At 45.0% G+C, this 19930-nt stretch overlaps 1 protein-coding gene across 11 annotated transcripts in view; it reads left to right on the top strand.

The window, feature by feature from the left end:
- JADE1 (jade family PHD finger 1) overlaps positions 1-19930 on the top strand; it is a 148151-nt gene that overhangs the window by 124643 nt on the left and 3578 nt on the right. For 7 of the 11 annotated variants that reach the window (XM_069855221.1, XM_069855228.1, XM_069855227.1 and 4 more), the window contains 7 exons: positions 1706-1788; positions 5421-5578; positions 9253-9440; positions 12336-12547; positions 13985-14152; positions 14742-14858; positions 18396-18926. In XM_069855221.1, the coding sequence (XP_069711322.1) occupies positions 1706-1788; positions 5421-5578; positions 9253-9440; positions 12336-12547; positions 13985-14152; positions 14742-14858; positions 18396-18926 (1457 nt within the window). The remainder of the gene's footprint in view (positions 1-1705; positions 1789-5420; positions 5579-9252; positions 9441-12335; positions 12548-13984; positions 14153-14741; positions 14859-18395; positions 18927-19930) is intronic. The other 4 variants (XM_069855231.1, XM_069855230.1, XM_069855232.1 and 1 more) reach the window with 1 other exon arrangement.

Genomic DNA, 19930 nt, shown 5'->3' on the forward strand with positions numbered 1-19930 from the left:
TCGAGGCTGATAGGAGTCTCAGAAGAAGTTTATACTGCTGCTTGTGGGTTTTTTGCCTCAGTTTTCAAGAGAACATTTAAATGGAGTGGTAGTTAAATGATCCTAAGAGCTTGGCTTTCCCCACACATCAGTAAATGGCAGTCAGTCGTGTTTTCCCTTTGTTTTTGCCTTTCACAGAAACAGAAAATTGTAATTGTAAAATAGAGGGGTGTAGAAACAGTGCCCATGACTTTTAAAAAACCTTTCAGATCACCAAATTTTGTATTAAAACATTAATATTTGCTTAAAGTGATCTTTCCTGTGTTCTTATCTCAGAAGATAAGATCTTTAGCTGTTTCCTGTGTACCTTGTTTTTATTTTGACCATTGAGCGTGTTCTGGGTAGTGTCTGTTGTTCACTGTTGTGAACAGAGTGGGTTGTGCTCCGGCAGGTTCCTTGGTGTATTACTAACTGAAAAGAGAAGACAAAAGCATAACTACAGCGTAATTAATTCTCCTGATGACTTGTTGTTCAGTTGTATCTTTACAGTAACGGTCTTGGGTGGTCACTTCACTTTGAAAACAGTTTTTGGTTTTAATAGAGAACTTGTCCCATCTTGTGCAGTCTGGTTTTGCGCTTTCTGATCCCAGGGAGGCTTCTTCTGCATGATGAGAGGCGATGTTGCTCTTACGGTCTGTAGGCTTCTACTTTTTACCCCTGGCATCTGTATGCACAGGCAGTCAAGAAGTTAAGTGGTGTGGGAAGGTCTTTGCGTTGGTTCTGTTTTATTTGTCTACAATTAATGCCTCAAGTGGCGAAATCTGTGTTCATCCATCACAGTTGACTGTGTAGGTCCTAGCTTCCCTGTCATATTGACGTTATTACAAGTCCTCTGACCCCTGAGAATTTATTGGCCTTTTTTTTTTCATTACTGCTGTGAAAAATACCTGCTGTCCCTGTAAATCTTACTGAATTCAAAGGAATTGATTTGCACAGGTATAATATACTCTGGTGTCCAAGCACTGCCTTGTCAGTGGAGGGTAGATTCTCTCTTCTTTTCCTGTTCTCCTGTTGTAATATTTCTGCAAGCTGACAGTCGTTGTCAAAAAGTTTTTGAGGCAAAAAAGGTCTGATTTCTTTGGGATATAATGAATAATTATGCAGACAAAAATTGTACAACCACACAGAGATATTTGCTCAGGAGAGGCAACAACAGCTTGTTCTGTGGGCTCCGCTCTGCGTGCGTGGCACTGTGCTTTGTTTTGAGAGAGTAAAAATCGGGTATCTGATACAGATGCTTAAGGCATCAATACATTAGCTTCAAAGGGTACATCTCAGGCTGTTGGTAGACCTCCTGGTCAGTTACTAATCTGCAGAAAGTGGTTTACTGATTCTCAAAGGGAAGCATGTTATAAGGCAGTGATCTTCAAATGCCAAGTGGAAGGTCGATTAATGCAGTGAAGCCAATACAGGCCTGTATCAGTGGAAAATTGTAAACAAAAAGCCAGGAGAGTGATTGCAGAAGTTTACAACTGAGTAACTTCGTATTTTCTAGTTAGTTTTGAAAAGAGTCTTCTGGAGGTTTGGCATAGAAGCCTGTTTTCTGGCTTGCCTCACTCGTGTAGTCCCACTGAAGTCAACTGGCTGTCTTGAGCGTTTGAGGGGAGCAAAAGCTTCCATTGACAGATGGCAGCGGGGTCTGTAAATGATCATTTCTGTGTCCTAGGTCTGTCCACCTGGTCCCAGCATTCCAGATCTCGACATCGGAGAACTTCGTGTTCCAGACATGAAGATCGAAAGCCTTCTGAGGTACTTCTGGAATTCAATTCGCATTTGGTTACGTCTATCAAACACAAAGCTGTATACATGTTATGCTAGTGGATCCTTGTCTTCTGATTTACATTTTCTTCCCTTTTTGCTGCCTTTTAGCTGGCACTTGCCCCCCCCTTCCCCTTTTTTGTTATTTGCCAGGAGATTAGGGAGTTCAGCAGTTGGCACAGCCGCTGTCAGCACCAGTTTTGATCTGTGGATTTTGCTATAGTCTGACGCCCATTCAACATAGCTGCGGGGTCTTTCTTCTAGTATTTTAGGCATCAGGGTTTATTTGTAGCTTGATTTGTGAACAGTCAAAATTTATATTAGGTGCATTTATTTCATGGTTGGTATTGGGTCTTGGCATGTGATCTTTTGTTAAAGTGCTTGTCAAACTAGAAATCTTCTTCCTGACAGTTCTGTTTTGCTTAGTGCTTTGAGGAAACCCTATCAAGGGAGACATAAATCTTTATACTTTCCAGGACGGATCAACTGTTGGTAACACATAAATGCGATCCAGTTCTTTGGAAATAGTCTTGCTGAGTCTCCCTTTCTTCAGGCGAATACTGCACTGCGGACTTTGTAGAGGCTGCAAAGAAAGGATTTGCTTTGGGAGGTGGAATATCTAACGTTCTTTCCCAATACACATGTTTCTGATGCATTAGTGAGTGATTGATGTTAAGGAAAAAAACCACGCTTTATGAATCCCCCCAGTGACAGTAAATAAACCTGGGTCCCAGAGAAGAGTTTTTACAAAAAGAAATCCATTTATTATTCAGTGTGAACTACACCTGGTACTGGTGCTTTCCATTCTTCTTTTTAGATTGTTGGGTGCTAAAGACCTTTTTTTAGGTGAACGTGGAGACCCCTGGTGAATTTATTCTTGCTGATGATAAGCTTGCTTTCCTTAGTTATCTGTAGTACCTACCTTAGAAGCAGCCCCTTAATCCCCGTTTTGAGAGCTACTTCATAAAAGGCATTAAGAAATAATCTGAGATGATTATGAATCTTGCTGTTTTATGCTTCTGTTTCTCCTCTCTCTTTCCTTGCATTTGTTGTCAGAATCTTGGCAGTTTTGTGCTGTTCTGTCTCGTTTCCTCAGCCTGGATGGACTTCACATATACTTCCCTTTAGCTGTGTTCCAGTGTCTTTTCCCTTTCTCCCTCCCTCCCTCTGTTTGCGTTGTCTCTGCTCACCCCAGCTCAGTGTTGTGATGATCAGTGTGCTGGCAGAAAAGTGACACTTGCTAAACTCCCCGGGTGAAATCCTGGTCTCATTGAAGTTGGTGGCAAAATTCCCATTGACTTCAGCGTGGCCAGGGTTTCACCCTTTAGCTTTGAAGTGTTCAGTGCTTCTGAGAGCCAGCACTTCTGTAAGCTCCGCTTTGCTCCGGGCAGTCTAATTGCATCAGAAATTAGAGCAGAAAGAATGGTGTCACAGGGCCACTGGCCTGGGAAGGAGTTGCTTGCCTGTCAGGTGCTGCGTTAGCTTGGCTTTTGAGGGAGTGCTGTGACAAATTTATCCGAGAGCCTGAGTTACTTTGGCTTTCAGACTGAGAAAGTTTTGCATCCCATTTTATATTATCAGTCTCCTTTTCATTTGGCATTTGATCACTTTAATTCAGATCACTTAGAAGTGCAGAATCCCCCAGCCAGCTGTGCTTGCTCGGTTTGTGAGCCAGTTTACTTTGTGGCTTATTTTTTAATTTTTGATTGGAGCCTCACAGGACTTGTAATTGGATTGTTTAAAACATTTCATTATATTTCATTACCTGCATTTGCGCTTTCCTTCGTATGGTAATGATATTCGTTATTTTTTTTAACGCGGGCAGTTTTTCTGAACATGTCAAGGCAAGAGTTAAGAAAAAAAACAAGCGTTCAAGGCCAGGCAGAATGGGTCTTTGAGCAGCCTGGTCTGGTGGGAGGTGTCCCTGCCCATGGCAGGGGGTTGGAATTGGTTGAGCTTTAAGGTTTTTTCCCAACCAAAACCATTCTATGAAGAAAAGTAATGATTTTATGCTATTTTTATGACAGAACCAGAGTGGAGCCAGAAACGTACTGAGTCAGAAAAGGGATAGTATGCGTTTGTTGGGAGAGAGGAGAGATTTCAAGATGTGAAATATTCTCAGAAGTACAACTCTGAAATGTTCTCAGAAGCACAGTTAACTGTCGGGTTCACTGCTTCCCTAAAGTACTTCCCCAAATTTGTAAGGAATTGACTGAGATATCAGGGATGTGAGCAGCGTGTGACCGAAATGGTTGTCATGTTTAGCACTCGGTGTAGATCTGGTTCTTCCTCAGCCAGGTGCAACAACTGGCTGGGGCAAACACAGACCAGCATGGGTGGCCACTAGTTTAGGACTGGGAGGTTGTGTCCCTCTGCTCCTTAGCAGCCTAGTAAGAGAATTTGGGAGCACTGCCCTCATCATCTGTCTTTTCCTTTGTCGCTGTGCACCGTTGGTGGGGAGTGGGTGTTGACTGCCAACCACAAACAAAGAAGTCCACAGGGGAACTTCTCTTAAGATGTTACCTGTCTTGTGCTGGTGGTGTTTATTTTTTGTCACTTGGTTACTTTTTAACCCTTTATTTCAACGTGGCATCGAGTAGTTGAAAACCTGTGGCTGTGGAGGTGAGGTGTGCCAAGTGCATTTGCCATAATCTCCAGCAGCCTTGGCCTTCCAGGGAGAGCAGGGTGGGGAGAGCTGGAAGCTGTATAAACAAGTGCAGGCTTGTCATTCTGATGCCTGCGATAGCGCCCTTTGCCTTCTGCCACGCTGACAGGCAGCGGCAAACCGAGCTGAAGCTGCCACAGCAGTACCACAGCATGCCTGCTACATGAATCCCTCTTTATTTCCTTCTGTAGCATGTTGAAAAACAGCATCACTGTTGTTTATGGCTGCCAACCCCAAAATTGCCAAACATCCTGCTCGTTTTAGAGGTGGATGCCTTTGCAAAGGCGAAGTAAAATTACAGCTGAGATACAGAAGTGTCTGTAGCTGATGGAATAACAAGCACCTGCGGTCAACAGGGAGCTGCCACCAGAATCCCAGTTTGGGTCTTATTTTATTTGATCTTTTGTGTTGTGTTTTTAAATACTTGCACGAAGAGTCATCTCCTTAGAATTTCCTCTTGCAGCTGGTCATGGTAGTCACACCTTGTTTTCTACCACAGGGAATTTCTAGAATGCCTTTGGATTAGTCAGAGCTCCAGTAATTAAAAAAAAAAAAAAAAAAAAAGAGAAAAAGAAAAAAACAACCAAAAATCTTGGAACAAAAATGAGTCTTCCTTGTGCTGCTGTTTTAAGACTCAAGCCTCCCACAGCTTTTATTGCAGCCAAGAGGGAAGTAAAAGGGGGTAATGCCTTTAGCACGATGTCTCCCATGCAGGGGGAGTGCCAGGACTTGTAGTAGAGTAAGCTGGAAGCCATTCTCAGTATCTGCACCTTCAGCCACCTCTTTCCTTGCGATGAAGCTCAACCTCTGTCCTGCAGTGGGCTGGGTTAGTTCGCTGTTGGTACAGTGACCTCGTTACACGCTGTGCTCCATGGTTACCCTGAAGCTGTGAATCATAGAGTGTAAATATCGAATGTCAGTGTCTCTATTTTTTTTCTCTTGGTCGCTCTCTTTGCAGGTGTTCAGAACGGACCTGATCACTGCCATGAAGTTACATGACTCCTTCCAGCTGAACCCTGATGAATACTATGTGCTGGCAGACCCCTGGAGGCAGGAGTGGGAAAAGGGAGTTCAGGTGCCAGTTAGCCCAGGGACCATCCCAGAACCAGTAGCCAGGTATAGTTTGGAGGAATGCAAACAAATACACGTGCGTTTGTGCTAGCAGCTTGTGTCCACATTGCCTTGACTTCTTGAGCTTTATTCCACAGTGTCTAGCTAGAAAGGTCTGGGTTCTCAGAGACACAACCTGCCTCAGCTTTTTGAATGGTCGGAGAGGTCAAGAGTCAGGCCTGTTCTGCTTGTGTGTTGAAATATGAATGTTAGAGAATCATTTTTGGCTTTATATTAGGATGGCATGTGATGACAGAAACTTAAAAATAGATTCTATTTTAAGCCCAGACTTGACCTCATTCAGTGTCGCTGGAAGAGCCCTTCTCTGATGCTTTGTGTGCTTAGTTCCAAGCTGTAGGTTCCTTTCCAGGAACAGTTAGAGAAGCCAGACTTAAGGGCTAAAGCAAATGCTGCGTTTATTTTGGTTTCATGTTATTTCTTTGGTTGTTTCATTTACTTAGGAAATTGTTTGTTGTACTACATTTCAACTGTTTTTAGAACCATCGGGACGTGCATGTGACTCAATACATGAATGTGAGGTTTTCTAGCTCGAATCCAAGAAAGTCTTGTTTTCCTTAGCTTGTTTCTTACACTTGGATGCTGTTATCTGTTTCAAATTAAGCAATACAGTTAGTTTCAAGGGCAGGAGTGTGCTGCAGCCTGTGTATCTATTTTGTCCTGTGTTGGAATAGGGGTTGGAAAAAGTTGAGGAGAGCAAGGATTATTGCCATTTAATCATACTAGATGTCTTTATTTAAGTCCAGGCTGGCCCATAAGGCATTACCAAATGACTCACCATTGCTTGTGGGGCCACAATAGCCCAATCTCTGATATACAGCAAACAATTCTGAGTGATGCTGCACTGCTTCTGTTAGGTCTGCATCTGCCAGCTCTAACCTTGGAGTAGGGGGGGAACACAGGAATGTTTGTTAGTGCTTTTTGTGTTCTGTGTAGCAAACTGCAGCTCCCCGAGGTCTGTACAATGAGGAACTTACTGCACAGCAGGTGAACTCTTTCCTTCCTTCTTCTGAAGGATTGGAGCTGGAGCTCCAAGGAACACTTGGCATTTTCTCCTCTGCTGTGCGGTTTAGAACATGGGAGCCCACTGTTCACCTGCAATGCTTATGGCCTGCTCCACACTGACCTCACCCAGTTCCTACACACACACACACACACATATGGTACACGTGTGCTTACATTGTCTTCTCTTCACTATGTCTCTTTCAAGCATCTCCCAGGGCTGCAGGAGAGCCAGGAGCCCTGTGGGCTTTAGCAGAAGGAGACTTTCCGTGGTGTCTCTGTCCCAGGGAGGTGGTTTGGTGGCTCAGTCAGCTCCAGGTAGTCACGTAGGAGAGAGTTTCGCTCTGCTTATGGCCCACGGAGATATTGCTCTAAATTTAAGATGTTAAAGGCGTTAGGGAAAGAAGGCACTCACAGTTGTAGATATCGGCACAGGAGGCACTGCTCTTTTTAAGTAGCTGAGCTGTCTTGTGTGGTCTTACTGGTGAGCACCTGCTGGTCAGAGGGGCCCTGACACCCAGTTATTATCCTGTTTGCCCCCTCACAAAACACTTGGAGAGCCGTGGTGGGGCTGGAGTGTTGGAACTGTTCTGTGCCAAACTTTGTGAGGGGAGGGAGGTGTTCTGTAAACTGAGTCAGCAAGAGTCAAACAGTAGCTGGCGTAGAGCAGAAGGAAAATACAGTGCAGAGAGCTGATGCTAATGAGATACAGAATAAAGGGGTTTGGCTTTGTAGGGACCGATCAGGGCAGCAGGAGTAGGTCCAGAGGGGTGGAGCCTGCAGGTCTGTGTGATGATAACGTAAGCATGTAGTCACAGGTGGACAATGCAATGGAATGAAGTTTTTGGTATGTAGTAAGCCTAAGGGTTTTTTCTAATTTCTTCCTATTACAAAAAAATTAAGAGACAAAGGTGATTTGTTTTGAAGCCAAACTACCCGTGCTTATTCCTTCTGTGCCACTACAGTGGCGTTTAGACAGCACGTGCAGGCAGCTGCCCAAAGGCTGTGATTTCTGCATGGAGAGGGACTCTGGAAGGAGTTTATAGTACGGAAGATTGGGAGAGCGGTGCCCAGTTTAAAGTAGATTCTCTGTGAGATGTAGTAGTTTGTAATATTTTAATGCCCTGCAGTCTGACCAGGAACAGTTTGGGCAGTGCAGTTAGCCTGGCAAGGTTATTCAGGTTTGTATTGTTCCACAGTCTCCTCTTGCACCTCCAAAGACCCAAGTTCAGCGATTGAGCCTTACCCACTGTTTCTCATATTGCTGTCTGACATGAGCCAGGTGAGGGGAAGATTTAGAGCTGTGCAGGAAACTAAAACAGGTGGAGGGTCTTCTGAGGTCTGTGTGTGCAGATACGATAGCGGCAGCTCAGGGTCTTCTGGCAGGAGGAGGAGGAGTTAGCACGGAGCTTAGGGTGGAGGATATCCTGCTTGTTGTGGAGCTTCAGCTATTCCCAGCAGAAAGTTAGGTCTACATGAAGTGATGTTATCTCCTCACTTGCAGCACAGAAAAATCCTCAGCACTGGTGCTGCAGGAGCAGTCATTTGGCAGCATGGCCACTTGCTCCTGGAGGTACCAGTGATATATTGTGAAGAGGGTTTCATCCACAGTGAATTTCCGGGAGTGCAGATAGATAAGAGAAGATATGGAGTCCTCTGCTGAGAGCACCACTCTGCAGGTGGACTGACAGAGTTATCTCGCTGTTAAGAGGCAAGTCACCAGCCTGCTGGTGGAATGGCTGCCGTCCTTTGTGAACTGGGCAGGTTTGCCCCCAGCTCCTGGCTTTGCAAAGTTGCAGCATGGCAGGAATCTGACCTAGAACAAGTTATGTGCTGTAGGTACTTACCCATTTCCTGAACCAGTGCCTGTGGTCAAACAAAATTCCAGTTGGCTTGCAGTTAAAATGTGCTTTCATAGTTGGTTGTTGGCCAGCTGGAGCCTTAGAAAGCTGAGAGAAGGTAGTTTCAGCTGCAGCTGATCAATATTTGCGCTTGGCCCAGTGTGACATTAGTGATTGTGAAAGAGAAAATCCAGACCCAGGATGCCAGAGCTTGGATCTGTTTGGGTAAGTGAAGGTGAAGCTAGTGCAAATCACTGATTCTCTGGGAAAAGATCTTCTGAATTTCATGACAGTGGCAATTCTGTGCTGCACACACACACATAAAATCAAAAGAAACATTCTGTAAGAAAGAAAACCCCAAATGTCGTGGGAAATACTACTTAATTTCCTTGAATTTTCTTGATCCTGGGATTGTAGTTAAACAGAGCAACTTTAGAAAGTCTTTAAACAGAATTTAACATCTGTGTATGGCAGCCATCACTATATCAATGCTACTCTAACCTTATTTCCTACTCTAACCTTAAACAAGTGTGAATTACAGGTAAGAGTCAGCCCGGCTCTGTCCTCTTAATATTTTGTTTAGAATTCTGGTAATAAGTTGGGTTGCTAGACAACTCCAGTTAATTTCTTACAATACTGCCAGTCTGTTACAGAAATGCACCGTGCTGTTTTCTCTTCCCATCTCAGTGGTGCAAGGTGGTTGCTTTAGATGATTGTTGATGATTGTTGTCCACTTCCAGTGAGGCATTTTGGGTTCTCTAGAAACAAAGTGTGTCAGCAACCCAGTGAACCTGACGCCTGCTTGTCTGTCTGTTTTAGGATTGTCTCTGAGACGAAAGCCATCACGTTTACACGTCCCAGGAAGTACATTGTTTCATCAGGTTCGGAGCCTCCAGAGCTGGGCTACGTTGACATTCGAACCTTAGCAGACAGTGTCTGTCGTTACGATCTCAATGACGTGGACGTAGCGTGGTTGCAACTTGCCAATGAAGAATTCAAAGAAATGGGTGAGCAATGAGTGCTTATGGTTTTGTTCTTTTTGGTTTTTTAAAGCTAGCAACCTTAAGAATAATTTTAGGGAGGGCAGCAGTGGGCAGAGATGATAGAGGTACAATGAGATGGCAGTCATGTAGTTGGGATAGCCATGGGAAACCAGACAGGATGAGAATAAGCACGAAGATACATCCTTTCATAACTGCTGACGTGTTTCCTCTTAGACCGGGTCAGAATAGGACTGTGCAGGAGACTGAAAGAGGCAGATAGAATAGCGACAGGTCAGGGTCTTTTGACAGGAGGAGTTAACACGTTGGAACTTAGATGGGGCTTTTTTTATTGTGCTGCTTTGCGTTTCACAAGGGAATTATCCCAAAGCTCCCATCAGGGTCCTTAAAGGGAACATCAGAAAGACCATTCAGGAGGTTTTTTCAGCTAGTCCTTTGTTTATTTATTTTTCTCAGTGTCACCTACCTGTATTATCTTTATAGCTACTGGCGGTCAGTGCAGAGAAGGTGGGCAGGGAGTCTTGGGAGGTTTAGAACAGCCATGCCAGCTGAATTGTGCAGGGAGTGAGAGAGCAAGGAATTCTTGCAGTGACGTACTGGAGGAACCTCCTGGCCTTACTGTGACCGTGTGCTCCATTTCCAAAGCAGAAGGAGGAGCTGCTGCAAGGGGAGCAACTACAGGAAGGCATTTGTGTGGGAAGGGGCAGGGCAGCAGAGCAAGAACAAGAGTACTTCTTTGGTAAGGTGTGTGCTTCAGGACAGGATTTCAGTGGAACTGAAGTTCTGTGGAAAAGGGAAAAGATGTTGTGCCAGATGGAAGAGGTTTAGACATGTTGGTGAACACTGTTTTTTGTTTTAGCATTGTGGCAGTTCCCTGCTTTGGCTTGCACTTTAGCTGTACAGGTTTTACTTGGCTGTGGCCTGATGTGGTCTTGCTCAAGACCTAGTAGACTACAAACAGACGGTTTATAACACTTGTTACACATTTATAACACATTTGTTCCACTGGAGTGTGAATAGCCTTAGCGATAAAGTGCACAAGAGGGGCTGTTGATCATGCAGGGTTGTATGTGTGCACGAAGCTCAGCCTGTGGGAGCCATTCTCCTGCACCAGCATAACCTTCCCACGTTGTACACGAAACACTGAACAGCTGGAGTTTGGCAGATCTGACCTTTGATGTTGTGTTTTGGTGTAGTTTCTTGTTGTTAGTTTGCTCTAAATCTTTATCCATTCGGTTTTATTGTGCAGAGGGAAGGAGATGCTCCTGTCAGTACAAGGCAGTGCATTGTGGGTTTTGAAATGCATACCAGGGTGCTCTGTCAGAAGCTGCGCTCTACAGGTACTGTGAATGGACATTGGAAAAGTGAAATATTTCCTGATCTGCAGCTGTAGCACTTCCTTTAAGGTGTCCCTGCAGCTGTGAATTCCCCATGTTTTCTTTGATACCTGTGGGAGTGTTTCAGGTACTTGAAAATGTATGTTCTGTCTTCAAAAGAATCAATGTAGATGTTTGCACTGAAGCTGCAGCCCCTTGATTCCCTTTTTTTGTTCCTTATAAATGCAGTCAGTGAGGTATCTGTAAGAGTTTCTTATGAAGTGGTAGCAATCGCGAGGTTAGAATTTAGTTGCAAACCGGTCTAAAACCTGGCATCATCTCCCTCACCAGTGCAGCATTTCTGGGCTGCAGGGCAAATTGCACACTCCTTCATCAGAAGGAGTTTGGATGTTCCCTCTTGCTGCCTTTCAGCTGCTCAGGGTTGGGTCGTATGGGGGTGTGTTGATCTCTGCCGCAAGGATTTACCTGTCAGTAAGGAAAGCTGGAAGTGCTTTTGTGGAGTGGTTGCCTGCTGATCTGGGAGAGCTGGAGAGGTTTTTTTCTTCTTAATTTTGTGGAATTTGTGGCTCAGTTGTTCACAGGCAGAGCCAAAGGGAGGATTTTCTTTTTAAAACACACATCGTGATGTTGCCATCCTCTGTGTGTCACTGTAAACATTAGGGTTTGGGAATTGGAGCAAAAGCAGGACATCCTAAGCCTAATCTTTGTTGTAGTGATTTAAATATATGGAAACTCTTGTGCTGGACTGACTTCACGAGAGGCTGACTGTTTGCAGTAGCTTACTTAGTTTCACAGATGTTTGTGGCAGGATTTTGTGGTGAAGGTTGCTGCAGTACCAGCTTAGAAATGTTGCAGCCGGCTCAGTGTCACGGCAAGTGAGAGGTGGAACCCAGAGGGGGACACACTGTGCTCGTTTGGTATTTTTTCTGCTGCTTCCATGATAGATCCTTTTTCAGGTCTATATAGAATATTATATTCTATTATAGAATATAATAACAGAATCAGTCTGTAGCTGTGATGTCATGAGTAGTTTTCTGGTGGATGCTGTTTGAAACAATCAAATCCCAGATTAGTTGTTGCATTTATTTATTGACCCAGCTTTGATGTTGCATTTATTACAGCTCTGTTTTTCGCTTCTTACTACAAAGGAATTTATTGGTGTAGCAGGGGCTGGTGGAGATCTTAGTTGGGGCTGTAAAAAAACCAACAGCTGTTGTTAGAAATGGCGAGTTTGCTATGAGTATCAGAGCAGATTTTGTCATTGATTTCTCCCGTTTGCCCCCATCACTTTGGGTTCAAAACACTCTCAGATCTATCACCGAAGAGTCCCCATCTGGGCTGCAGAACTGACACAGAAGCCATAGACAGCACTGTCCCAGAGGGAAAAATAAGAGCAAGACAGGGAAGCCAAAATCAGTTCATAAAAGTTATTCTCAGGATTTTGAAAGGTTTGTTTGGATGCTCCACTTCCCATTAGTTCAATATAGTTGTAAGACTGCTTTGACTTTTTTTGAGGGTGGTTATCCCTCTTTCCTTTAAATAAGTAATGACTTCTCTTTCCCAGGGATGCCTGAGCTGGATGAGTACACGATGGAAAGGGTCATGGAGGAGTTTGAACAACGATGCTATGATAACATGAATCACGCCATCGAGACGGAAGAAGGACTTGGGATTGAGTACGATGAAGATGTTGTCTGTGACGTCTGTCAGTCTCCAGATGGAGAAGATGGCAACGAAATGGTGTTCTGTGACAAATGCAACATTTGCGTGCACCAGGTACGGAGGCCAGGGCACAGCAGGTGGTGTGGGGATGGTGACAGGAACTTTTCCAAACCATTAAAGATAAAAGGTTGGATTTATTCCAGTGACAGACATTGATCCTGTTAAGTTCTTGCAGAGTTCGCCACTGAGCGGTGGAATGAATTCAGATTGTGTAATTGTGGAGAATTGTTACATGTAGCTGGAGAAATGTCATGCTAAGAGGGTTAAAAGTGGGATTGTGTCAGTGTAGCAGAAGTTACAAGGTGAGGAGGAGCCTCCCCAAAGCAAACTGTGTACACTGTGGTGCGGTCTCACCTGCTCACCTCTCTCGCTGTATCCTTTTCCTCTCTCTCTGCACACCCTGGGGCTGATGCACCCCTGCTATCGGTAGCTTAGCCCCAGCAGAGAGAGGAAAAAAGAACTTCCAGGCAGCCAGTAGGGACACAGGCAGGGCTTATTCTAGTTATTTTAATTTAATAGAGAACCCCCTGACCTGACCTGAGCTACTGAAGCGCTATCGTGTGCCACATTTTTTGGGGCAGTCTTCTTAGCATGAAAGAACAGATACAATTTTAGTGTGTCTGTTTCTGCAGAGGCTTCTTAGTGTGGCAGATGCCTTCCTGTCAGCCTGTCCTTCCTTCCCAGCTTTGAGAAGTTCGCTTTGTCATTCAGTGTTCCAAAAACTGTGTTGTCTGATGAGCAAGAATGGCATTTTCTTGCATGTGTTACTTAAAGGCATTTGTACTAATGACAAGGACACGCGCCTGTGACAGCTCTAAAGTATGCGTGGCTGTCTTGAGGATACTCAGTAAAGTGGAGACTTGTAGACCTGCAGTGGTTTTCTGATCCTTAGTCTCTGATCACATAAAATCTGAAACTTAAGAGGTTAAAATCAACATTAATTTAGAAGGAGGTCTCCATAAAGATGCAGTCTCCTGAAAAAAGTGATCTTAATTAGTTGCTGTTCTGCACTTTTCTCTCTGAATAAGAAGTAAACCCTAATGCTTTGGAATAACAGTGAGTGTTGCACAGCAGAGCTCTAGAATTGATGAGTACAGCCCAGTTCCTGCTGCTTGTCGTCATTGTGATCCTGAGCTCGCTGCCGAGCTCACTGCTGGCAGGGCTGTCTGTCGGGAGTCCCCTCGCTCTCTGCACTGGCAAACACATTCTTCGTTTTCCCAGTGGAAGTGGGCAGTGGATTTTTTCCCTGACAGCTGGTTGTGACTTCTGCTGCTTTCACTGGAAGATCTTTTGAGGGATTGAATGGAAAATGTGGTTGGCTGAGTTTATTGAAAGCATCTTGAGATACCTCCCCGAGCTCATGTTTCCGTAATGTTAGGAATTCCATGAAGAACACTTTGGAAGTTGTGAAAGTTGCAAACAGCTAAAAAGTAACAGAAATGCGCGTTGTTTCCTTTGTTTCCTTTCCCTTTTCTGTAAATGGGAACACAGGCATGTTACGGGATCCTGAAGGTGCCGGAGGGCAGCTGGCTGTGCCGGACCTGTGCGCTCGGCGTTCAGCCCAAGTGTTTGCTGTGTCCCAAGAAGGGTGGTGCCATGAAGCCGACCCGGAGTGGGACCAAGTGGGTCCACGTTAGCTGTGCCCTGTGGATTCCCGAGGTAGGTGCTGATCCTCTGGGAGTTCAGGGCCACAGTGATTCTGGGAGAGAAGAAATTCATGAAGAACATTGTTCAGCCTTATGCATGTTGCTGCGCTGAGGGTAGCATGTTCATGATACTTCTTAGGCAGAAGGTGTTCAATCACATACAAAGGCTGAAGAAGATGAAGTGTCATCTATAAAGGAAGTAATTATGTTACCTTTGTCAATCAAAATTAGGCCTTTTCTGCTGGCAAAGCTAACTTAACAAGCACAGTGCTGTATTATTTGGTAAACAGGACATTAAAGGTGAACCAGGAGGGTTTGGATGTGACACTGAGAATTCCTCTGGGTTCTCATAACCAGAATATTCATCCTGCATGACTTCTAATTGGAGGACTTCACCTTGAAACTGCTGTGTTCATGCAGTGAGGAGCTGAGTGTTTTAAAAAAGGAATTTTAATTTTTTATGTTCCTTATAAACTGAGAAACTTGGACTGTGTTAATTTTGCATGGACACCCAGGATATTTGATTTCTTTGATGAAATTGTTTCCTTTCTCAGTTAACAGTGTAACAGTTACGCTGCGGTTTTTAACCTTTGTTCTTTAAGGTGAGCATTGGAAGCCCAGAAAAGATGGAGCCCATTACGAAGGTTTCCCACATTCCCAGCAGTAGATGGGCACTGGTGTGCAGCCTTTGCAATGAGAAAGTCGGAGCGTCTATCCAGGTAATTTAATTGCTAAAACGTCCTTCTGTTTGGTTTTGTCAGCTTTTAGTGGATATACCCAATGCGTATTCGCGTTAAACTTTCTTTGATTTCCTGTTTGTTACTATTATGGACTTAGTTGCACACAAAGTGATTTTGACTCTTCATGTGCTCTTACTTTCTAGTAAAATCATTATAATAATAATGGCCAGATCATGCTGTAAGACTTCTCTTGATTTGTACATAGAAATTGGATACACTGGTATGTTGATTCATATACCAAAATAAGACTTAAATGTTGTTGAGGAGAGGAAAAATCCCCTGTATTTCTGTGATGTACCACATACAAACCCAAAGTGTAAATGCTAAAAGCTTCTGTGCTGAAATCTGTCTGCTAGTGCCTTTTTAGTGACTTCAAAGACAAGTTGGGTACCTCGATGGGAGCTGAGTATTTCCTGTAACAACCTGAATTTGTAAGGTGCTGAGCATGCCCAGCTCTAGCTGCAGTCGGTGGCAGAGAACACCTTCCCTTTGATGGTAAAGTCAGTTGGAACTTTGAATTTCCAACGTTTAGGTGCTACTTAACGTTGGACCGTTTGGGCTATAACTGTTCTATTGTCAGTTCAGCTTTTAAGTTGCTGGGGAGAATATCTGATCACTTACCATTAGGCTTTTTGAGCAGTAGGAAAGAAATCGATGGTTTGACTGGTCTGCTCTGAGACTCAAGCAAGCCACTAGCTGAGGAAATGAGCCCCATTTCCTCCATTCTGGAGCTCTTGGTGTTTCTAAGGGGAAACCCCTCCTGGGTGTGCCTGTCCCGGTTCATAGGTTTGGTTGGAAGGGACCTTAAAGGCCATCTAGTTCCAACCCCCTGCCATGGGCAGGGACACCTCCCACCAGCCCAGGCTGCTCACAGCCCCATCCAACCTGGCCTCGAACACCTCCAGGGATGGGGCAGCCACAGCTTCCCTGGGCAACCTGGGCCAGGGCCTCACCACCCTCAGCGTGAAGAATTTCTTCCTAATGTCTAGTCTAAATTGCCCCCTTCCACTTTAAAGCCATTTACCCTCATCCCGTCACTCCATTCTTTTGTAAAAATTCCCTTCCCAGCTTTACCGTAGCCCCTTCAGGTACTGGAATAATTTTAAGAACAATTTTAAAGTCTAGAGAGATTGAGGAAACACATCACCAGGCCCCATATTTTTGAGACAGGAGGTGCTCGGTTTCCTGAGACATGAGACAAAACTTTGATCTATCTTAATTGAGAACAAATGAGAGCAAGGAGAGGGGACCCACTCGGGGCAGTGTTGCGATTGTGTAGAAAAAGAAAATAAAACGTAACTTAGTCCTGTGGTAACCTTCTGCACCTGCAAAGTGCTTCAGACACTTCAGCAAAACAACCTTCAGAAAGCTGCCCGAGACAGATGGGGAGATGTTGCTGCCTCATAAGAAGTCTGAAGAAGTAGATTTCTGCCTATTTTCTGGCTAGCCTGGGGTTCATGATGGCAGGACCAGCTTTAGGACACAGGCATTTCTGAAGTCCTAGACTTTGTTCAAACTAGGTTTTATCCATTTCCTTTTGGCCTCTGCTCTGAGTCATTTGATGAGGTTGCCAGAAAAAGCTGGAAACCAGCAGTGCAGCAGTAGTTCCAGGGAAACCCATCAGTCCGTTGATCGGTCTGAAGTCCACTTCAGGAACGTATGAAATAGTAGACATTAAGTAGAGAAAATAAATCTGCCCACAGCACATGAATTAGCAGGTGTAATAACTCTTTGCAGGGCTGTCCCCTTCCTCTCGGCCACTCTCACGTAATTCAAACTGTTTGTCTGTTCCCCAGACCTGTTCTGAGGGGTAACTGACAGCAGTTTGAGTCAAACACTCGAGCATTTATGTGTGTTAAGACTGCAGGGGAGAGGGAAGTGCCCTCCTCTAGTTCTTCTGCTCCCACCTCTCCCCTTCTAGCGACCGCACAGCATGACTTGCAGGCACGGTGGCTGCCACTTCAGACAGCTCTATAGTTGAAGTTAGGGGGAGAGACAAACAGAGGCGGTTTTGCCTCACATTTTATAGGAGTTGTGCGTCATTAAGGACAACAGTGAGAAATATTTCAGTCTGCATTGTGAAGCATGTTATACAAAGCCACTGCAATAGAAAGGAAGTGGCATTAACTGGGTGGACTGGGAGAGGGAACCTCCAGAGATGTTATGAAATGTGCTTGATTAGAAAAGCCGGCAGCTGGAAGTTTGCATCAGGCTTGGTGAGAGCAGCTGCGGTAAGCTGGGAAAATCGAGACTGGATATTCTCCCAGGTTCAGCAGATCTCCTTCCGATGGGACCGGCTTTCCCCTCTTCTCCCAATAAAACATGAGCTGCATTAAGAGCTGATTATTCTAAACGACAGCAGCTTGGAAACCACGGCCAAAGTCCTCTTCTGTGCTGTTTGGTGTTCCAGCTGCTCTGCTTTTACCCTGTTTGATAGTGAGAGGAAAGGGCAAGAGATGCTTTGGTACTTTTTAATTCCTTTTATCTGTTGATTTCATTAAAGACTGTTCATTTGAAACTGCTGCAGCGCAAACTCTGTTGTACCTTTGCGTGCCATCTGGCTGCTGAGCCAGCCCGAGCAGGAAAGCCCAGAGGAGAAAGATACTTGGCTTCTTTACAAAGTCCTGTATCCTAGTGCAACGCATTTCTCCTTAATGTTAGATGACTGGGGTTAAGCACAGTTTTGTTTCCTCCTAGTCAACAGCACTAATGTTCATTCCCAATTTAAATTCTTTTACACTGGAGGCAGAGGTGCGACTTGATCCAAATGCACATTGGGGTGTGCATAAACGTACACGTCTATATATTTAAACCTTAGTTTCTGGCTGGTAATAGCTGTGACAGTGATCTGCAAGGGCAGGTGATGTGGAAAGGAAATGAAGACCTAAATCAGCTGAACCAGTCACCCCCCCATCCCGGGGGGCGGTTGGAGGGGAAGGAAGGGAGGGAAGAAAAGTGACAAAAAATTGCATTTCCTGTTCTCATCTCCCAGGCGAAGGCTGCAGGTCAGTGACAGGGTGATTGATAGGGATTTAATCCCTGACATTATAAAATTGGGATCACAGGAAAAAGAATTCCCTTTGGTTGAGGCCTTTTGGGTAGCATGGGTCCAGGTGCTGGGAAAGACTTTTAATTAAAAGTATCAGACTGGCCCAGAGCCACCGAGATGTTTTTTCCTCTCGCTCACGCTGGCACAGTCAAAAGGGGAACGTTTTCCCTCTGCGTAACACTGCCATACGCGAGCAGCTCCGGTGGTGGGAAGAACTCTCCTCTTGTGGATTTGCTGGTTATTGAATAGTGCGACTGGGCTAGGGAGGGGTTAGCCTCTCCGTCCCACTGGGCCACTTGAGCCTGAAAGCACTAAATCGTAAACCTAATTAAAAGACAGCAAGGAAGTCCACGCAGCTTAGAAGTGGAGTGCGATGCTCTTCCAAAGGAGTCCTGGCTGCTCCAATAGTTTTAGGCAGTGTGGCTTCCGGAATTTATATTTGATTAATTTTGATTTCATTTCTGTAGTGCTCGGTGAAGAACTGCAGGACGGCCTTTCACGTCACCTGTGCGTTTGACCGTGGCTTGGAGATGAAGACCATCCTGGCGGAGAACGATGAGGTGAAGTTTAAGTCGTACTGTCCCAAGCACAGCTCCACCAAGAAGGAGGATGATGAGACTTTTGGTGAAAGCCCAGGCCAGGAGAATGGGAATGGGATTCAGGACAGCTCTCTTCCTGCCCACATCGACCCTTTCCACAGCATGGATCAAAACCAGGAGGAGGCCCACAGGGTCAGCCTGCGCAAGCAAAAGCTCCAGCAGCTGGAGGACGAGTTCTATACATTTGTTGAGTCTTTGGAAGTTGCAAAAGTGTTGCGGCTGCCTGAGGAGCCGGTGGAATTTCTTTACCAGTACTGGAAGCTGAAGAGAAAAGCCAACTTTAATAAGCCTTTGATTACCCCAAAGAAGGACGAAGAGGACAATCTGGCCAAACGGGAGCAGGATGTTCTGTTCAGAAGATTGCAGCTCTTCACACACCTCCGGCAGGACCTCGAGCGGGTAAGTCACTGCACGGCCTGTGCTTGTGTGCGGGGGGCTGGACTTGGTTAGCCGAGTCTCCAAACTACGCGCTCAGTTACTTCCCTTCCATGAGGACACCCCGTGCTGTATCTCAGCGCAAAGTTGTATCGTTAGAAAATACCGTTAACGTGGAATGTCTGCAGAGCACTGCAGTTACACCAGTTCACTTTTCAAATAGAGCATTTGTTCACAGGGCCAGCAGGTCTTGGCTTGTAGTATTTGGTCTCCTTATGACTGGATCATTGCATTTCCACTTAGACTTTTTTACTGCTTGACACTGATGGCCGTGGGCTGTACTGCGACTCCCAGCCAGAGTTTTCTTAGCCTTTCAGGCCATTTTCTGCTCCTTTCATCTGGTGCACATGAAGGAAAAGATTACAAAACCTGCCCTTGATCTGGAGCGGTTCTGTTGCTCATTGACAACGCCCGGCACGATGACGTTTCACTGGACTGTGTCATAGGTCTGATATTCCACTCAGTTAGGTATTGAACATGTAAAAAACAGTTCAGTAGGATCAGTTTGGTGTTTTATCTTATGTACATCTGATCCTGGAACAACCTGAATTCTTGCCTTTTGGGTTTTTTAGGGGGTTAACTCATAGAACTTAAGATACGTTAGAGCCAGAAGGAGGACTGAAATCATGGTAGTTTTCACATCTTTAGTGTATGGCTCATGTAGGCCACGTACGGAACCCGACCTCAGCCTCAGCAACCTGTGGGCGAACTGCAGTCTCTCTTCTAGAACAGTATCTTGCCTTTAAATCAGGACAGCAGGTGCTCATGTATCTACTGTGTCCTTTGTAAATGATCCTGGTGGCCAATTACTCTTCTAACAAATCGTTGCACATTTTCTATTGACCTTTTTTCCTAGTTGCACCTTCCAGGCCCTGACCCTTCTCCAGCTCAGCTGACAGAGCGGTTACCTAGCATGTATTTGTTGCTGCTCTGTGTGCTCAAGATTTCTTCTAATTTTCTCTTTGATC

Source organism: Phaenicophaeus curvirostris, chromosome 4, assembly GCF_032191515.1.
Source record: "Phaenicophaeus curvirostris isolate KB17595 chromosome 4, BPBGC_Pcur_1.0, whole genome shotgun sequence".
Taxonomy (NCBI): domain Eukaryota; kingdom Metazoa; phylum Chordata; class Aves; order Cuculiformes; family Cuculidae; genus Phaenicophaeus; species Phaenicophaeus curvirostris.